Source organism: Branchiostoma floridae, chromosome 16 (assembly GCF_000003815.2).
Source record: "Branchiostoma floridae strain S238N-H82 chromosome 16, Bfl_VNyyK, whole genome shotgun sequence".
Taxonomy (NCBI): domain Eukaryota; kingdom Metazoa; phylum Chordata; class Leptocardii; order Amphioxiformes; family Branchiostomatidae; genus Branchiostoma; species Branchiostoma floridae.
In genome coordinates this window covers 1589875-1596135 of record NC_049994.1, presented here as the reverse complement: position 1 = coordinate 1596135, position 6261 = coordinate 1589875, and the positions used below count along the sequence as shown (strand labels likewise).

The 6261-nt window shown below is 41.2% G+C and overlaps 1 protein-coding gene across 1 annotated transcript in view; it reads left to right on the top strand.

Annotated features, from left to right (window-relative positions):
- The first annotated feature begins 880 nt into the window (after positions 1 to 880).
- LOC118403429 (tripartite motif-containing protein 2-like) overlaps positions 881 to 6261 on the top strand; it is a 13659-nt gene continuing 8278 nt past the window's right edge. Inside the window, exons 1-3 of the mRNA XM_035802142.1 lie at positions 881 to 1676; positions 2196 to 2427; positions 4413 to 4610. Of these exons, the coding sequence (XP_035658035.1) occupies positions 2217 to 2427; positions 4413 to 4610 (409 nt within the window). The 5' untranslated portion in view covers positions 881 to 1676; positions 2196 to 2216. The remainder of the gene's footprint in view (positions 1677 to 2195; positions 2428 to 4412; positions 4611 to 6261) is intronic.

The following is a 6261-nucleotide window of genomic DNA, read 5'->3' as shown; positions in this document are numbered from 1 at the left end:
GGTTTTTTTTTAATCCCTAAAAATTCGTGGGGAGGCTGTTTAACATACTTTTCTTAACCCGCGTCCAATCCCTGACCTAGGCCTAACCTACTTCGTAAACTTCTATGAGCGCGGGTGTTTGTGCTTGATAGAGCCGCGATTTCAACATGGGTCAGACGAGATCGACAAATAGCGCCCCTCGCAGCCAGGTGCTGAATTGCAAGGAGCTTACTATTGGTGGTGCTCAAATCGCAAGGATCTGTCATGGCAGCCTGTATACAGCGTCTAGTGACCTAAATACAACAGTAATTGCCCAGGTGCGGCCATAGTACTGTAGGTTTTGAACAACGTACACCTTAAAGGACCCCTACAATTTTCAATAAGATAAATGAATAATAACTTTATTGCACAACAATGGTACGAGGTACAAAGTATGGCATATACATAACTACAGTTCTATAGCTTAACTTAAGGCTTATCTAACTAATACAGGAGTTGTAGTATGGGATAAGTTTCTTGCAATCATTGGAGGCTTTTACAATCATTTGAGGAATTTCTAATGTCTAAACCTTCTTTGATATATTTTCCTATATCTGCCATGCAGGGATTGTCAATAAGTGCGGTGGGTGCTTGTACGTGATTTAGGTGTGGCTCTCATAAACACGGAACCTCCATTTAACGTCCTATCCAAGGGACGACCCTAACCAAAGCTATGTACTCATTTTCACCTGGGTGGAATAAAGAAATCCATGCCTTTCCCAAGGGCACAAGATTGGTGACAGCATTCGAACCCGGGACCAATTGGTTATGAGCCGAACACTCACCATTATGCCACATGACCCCACTACATAGCAGGCTAGCCCTGACCTGATTTTCTTTGTATCTCCAAATTGGGGCCATGAATAAATTTCAAAATAAAGACTGTCACGAGAAAAATGCCCAATTGGCCAAGTTAACGGAGCGTGACTGACCGTTTGTGAAGACACTATAATTATCTGCCTCTTGATTTCACACCTTGTTACCTCTCAGCAGTGCCCTTTGACATTTTGTCACAAATTGTGCTGTCTAGTAGAATAAGGGCACTCTACCTCAGTTTATATATGTATTCTAAACTTAATAATTGATATTACTTTGCAACATTCACCTCAACACATCATTCATAGACAAATATCTATCGCCCTTGCCACTTCTGGAAATACGTTCCCACGAAAAAGTGCATGTATACAGGTGTGAGGTGTCTCTCTTCATCATCGCAACTGCTCAACTCAAGCGAATCAAAGGTCATTTTTTCTTTGTTGTGATTTCACCCTTGGCGAGGGTTTGACAATACTGGAAACATCCTGTTGAATCGAAGAACTCGCCTCACAACTCATAGTCAGAGCCTGTGTGAATCTTCACATTGTTCAACCAGGGTGGGAGAATCGCTCACAAAAGAAAGTATAACGTAGGCAAATACGTCAGAAGCGTTACGCGGCGTATTCTTTGTCTGTGACTTTATATGCCTACTCAGACGTTAGTAAATGTTGCCAGTGGCTGTTTTTTACGCTGTCCCATTTTGTTGTGACTCGGAGTTACTGTCACCTTTTTGTCAGCTTGCGTGAAGGCCATTTTGCTGTGCACGTTTGTCACAGTGTCTAACTACTAGTTTGTGCTCAGAAACGCGGGATACACGTCAAGGAAAGCCGAGACCAGGCCAGGTAATGCACGATAGCTCGGAGCTAAAGCATGACACTGGGTAGGGTTTTCCATAGTGTATCGATTCGGTAACTTTAATAGCTCAACTGGAAGCAGTCTCACAGTTGGGTTTTCTAGTACTTTGTCATTGGGAGACCTTGCTAAGTTCCTAGGCAGGGCTCGCTTGGGGCTGCACCAGTCTTTCAAAAGAAATATAAAACAGCGATCCTGTGTTGAAGGATGTGCCTTGGGCACGTTAAAGGGGAAGGGCTAGCAACCATTCCCTGTAAGATATACCCTGCTTCAGAAACAGTAAGGAAAATTGCTGACCTATGCGACACTATGCACAATAGCGTCTGAACGAAAGAACGATTATTACAATGCGAATCATGGGATTTTTTAATGAATATGTGTTTGTTTGATACGGGTTTCTTACTGTATAAACATTGATATGGTAGATTTTTACATGTTATGTTAAATGTACGTTGCACTAATGTAGAGCTTTACATGTTATGCTAAATGCACGCTGCACTACATTCAAGGACACACCCGTGGAATCCAACATGGCGGCGGCTGACACTGGCTTCAGACAACAAGTACGGGAGGAGTTTCTTTCCTGTCAGATTTGCTTCGAGACGTTTCGCCAGCCGAAGATACTTCCCTGTGTGCACACTTTCTGTGAGAGATGTCTCCTGAAGCATGCCGGGAGGCGCCAGAGTTTCAACTGCCCGACTTGCAGACGAGAAATCACACTGCCACAAAATGGCGTCGCAGGTAACACTCTCAGTCTGTTCTCACCGTAAACCCTGTAGCGGTTGTTTGATTCGGATACGATTGATCAAAGTTCCTCCTCTCACCTCACCGGACCCAGGGCCAGGGCCTCATCAGCCGTAGGGGCAGCAAGGTTACTGAGTAGAATTAATTGATTATTGATTAGTTATTGATCATTCATAAGTTGATATTAATTGGTGATCGTAGAAGTAGAGGAAGTTTTAAAATGAAATCATTCATTTGAATAAATTGATCTTTTTTTTCCATTTTAGTTAGATGTGGCATGTGCAATTGAATATTATTGTAAGTAGAGGTTTCGGCTGCCACATTTTGCCGATGAGACTAATATGATTTTATTAATTTTGGTGAACTGAGACTTTAACTAGAATCAAAACATGATTTTGAGCCGAACATCATACATGGTCTTGTGGTGACACCGTGACCTTGAAGTTAGGGTTGTTGTGCCCTTTAGAAAGGTACTTGAGACCTATTTGCCTATCGTACTGTATGGAGCCGAACTCACATGTTTTGACCAAACTTCTAAAGCAATCAAAATTATTGTATCAAAACAAATTCCAGAATCTTTACCAAAAACTGTATTCTGTACCTTTTTAAACAAACTCCATTTAGAGGGAAATCTCCCTGCAACTGTTAGAGTGTGTCTTCGGACCTCGGTCATACTTACGTCGTCCATTTTAAGAAAAGATCAGATAAAGATAGATTATTGAGACTTGCATCTGGATTGAAATTAGAAAATGACAACTTCACAGTTGAAAATATACGACTTCCTTCACATACTAGTATTCCAGAATTTGATACCATTGACATGAGTTTTCAAAAATTTTTTACTGGGAGTACATGCGAAATCATCAAATGACGGCATCCGTGGTGAGTTAGGAACCTTTCCCATTTCGATCAATGCTGAGTTACAATTAATTAAATACTGGCACCGACTAGCAAAGTTACCCGAAGATTTTTTACTCCGTGAAGCATATGATGTTTTACTTTCTGGTGAATACGATTGGACAAATCATGTAACTGACATTCTCAACTATAATGGTTTCGGGCATGTATGGACAAATCCGAGGTCGTATCATGTTGATATGCTAACCGACCAATTACGACTCCGTTAACAGGATATATACATACAAGAATGGCATTCTTCTATCCAGAATAACTCAAAACTTTCCATTTATTCTACGCTAAAGGAAAGATACGGACAAAAGAAGTATCTTTCGAATGTACACAGTTTTGAACTTCGTAGAGCAATTACAAAGATAAGAATCTGTAGTCACAAACTGAATATAGAGGCCAGAAGATATACTAAAATTCCCCGTGACCAGAGGTTTTGTCCATTCTGCCCAAATGAGATCGAAGACGAACGTCACTTTGTTATGGATTGTTCTCGATATAATGACAAACGCACAGAGCTGTTCACATTACTTTCCGCTTGCTCTAAAGAATTTGCGATAGATAAATTGAACTACATTCTGGGAGGCGATAATCCTCACTGTGTACAAGTAGGCAAATATATCCAAGAATGTCTATACCGTAGAAGCAATAGTGTAAATGACATGCTAGTCCCTATATGTTGATTTATTCATACCTATAGATATCCATATATGTGTATATATATGTATATACATGTAGACCTTACGAAAGCCGCTGTGCTTTTGTCGTGTCAATAAAGATTTGTATTTCCTCACTCAACTCAGGTGAAAATGAGTACATTGCTTCGGCTCGGGACGTCCCTCGGATAGGACGTTAAATTGAGGTCACGTGTTTCGGGATAGCCACCCCAGGCACGTTAAAGAACCAACCGCACGTATCAAAACAATAGCAACACTTCCCGGTGTGGTTGGATCAAACAAATCTGTCCATGTCTGCAACATGTACTGTTCAGTTCGAAACTGGTGTGCTAGTCGCCATGAGGCGATTTAGTGGGTACGATAGAAACAACTTGAATGTTTTCTCGTTCTTCCAAACAGGTCTCGAAGACAACCATTTCATCGCAAGCCTTACAGAAACCTTCCAGGCGACAGTGGAACGTGGGCCCGACACTGAGGCCCCGGTGGATCGGTGTTTGGTGCACTCTGACCAGCTGCTGAATCTGTTCTGTGGCCGGTGTGAGGTTATGGTGTGTGGTGAATGTGTGAACGAAGAACATGACGGCCATGTAGTTACAGGTAAGGCATTGTCTTCAACTTTTTAACAGTTAATCCCTGCCACCGTGCAGACTGTGCTTTTGCACTCAGTCTTCCAACCCCTGACACCGTCAAACTGTGCATTCACACTCAATACAAGTCTAACCGCTGTCACCGTGCACTGTGCTCTTGCACCAATCCCTGATACTGTCTTTACAACCGCACAAAACAATGTCCACCACCTACTGTATCTTACCTATCAGTCAAATATTCTGCCCAATTATTGGCAGCTTGGAAACAAAACTTTACACATAACAATCAATTATCGATATACTGCAGACGTATTTAGCATATAGGCAAATTATTCTTACTACACGCTAAGGCATTTTTTTTCAAAAGCACTTGTTCGTAGAGATTACAGTGTAGAATGTAATGTAATACTATTATATAGCTGGTTGTTTCGTTGGGGCGGCCACTTTTATACTTTAGGTATATTCAGCTTGTCGTACCTTGAAATTCGTTAATATCTTGAATTTATTCAACAGTACCAAAAATTCAAATAAACGTTTTAGTCTGTTTACATCGTGTTTTAGAGCTCAAAACAATATCATCTTTGCAAAGTTAAGATGGCGAATTCCAGCTTGATATCTATGACGTTAGTTTGTGACGTCAGTTTGACATTGTTGTTGTTGCTATTTATGACAGATGTCTTAGCAGATACTCTTTTAGTTAGATTTTTTGCATAAACTGAAGTTGCTCCAAACGTAACGAAAACTTGTTCCTACATGCTATGAGAATTCTAGTGTCAAATTAGTTTAAAGTTTATTTAAAATTCTGCGCTCTTCCTTGTCGTGTAGCTCCAGTGTAAATGGTATTTCTGATTTTGCCATGTTTACACAAGTCGCGTTCATCAGGGCATTTTCCTTCAACTGGAAGTGTTCCATGTGAATGCCTTTTGGTTGGTACACCCCAAAGCGCTTGTCCTTTATATCTGCTTTACTGGCACTGTCAGACTGAAGACACTCGTCTTGTAATTGCAGATTTTTGGCCTTTAAGACTTCCACCTCTTTTCTCCAGTCGAAGGGGAGCTTGGAAAGCTTAGACCACAATGTTTTGTTGAAGTGATCGAACAAAATGACATCCGCCCTGCTCCACTGGCGGATTTTTTCAGCCATGTCTGCTGTCATGCCACGTATGGATTCATTTCTCCGAGCGTTAATTTTGAAAAACGTGACGTCATTGATGTCCCAGCAAAGCGTGTGTTTCAGCAAAACCAAGGACTCTTCGAAATAGTCTGCGATCATGACAACAGAAAATATTTTCTCGATTCGATCAATGTCGAATTTTATACTCTCTTCCGAGTTAGATTCTGTCCCAATGTTCCCAAATTCATACAACATGGGGTTACGGTAATGCTGCGGGTTTCTTACTCCGAACTTGGAAAAGTAAGAAGGTTGGTCGAGAAAGGTCTTTAAAGGCTCAGTAGAGTTTATCCCGAATTGTTTGTCGAATCGCATGTAAGTGAATGTCGATTCAAACATGTAGACTGGGTCCCTAATAATGGTGATATATACAGTATCGTCTGGCATAAGTTCTCGAATGTGCTCGTGATGAACCGCATGTGGTGACACAGGATATTGTAGGTGGTGTTTTCCTTCGCAACGTGCTCTTGCAGCACAAATGACTTAAGCAA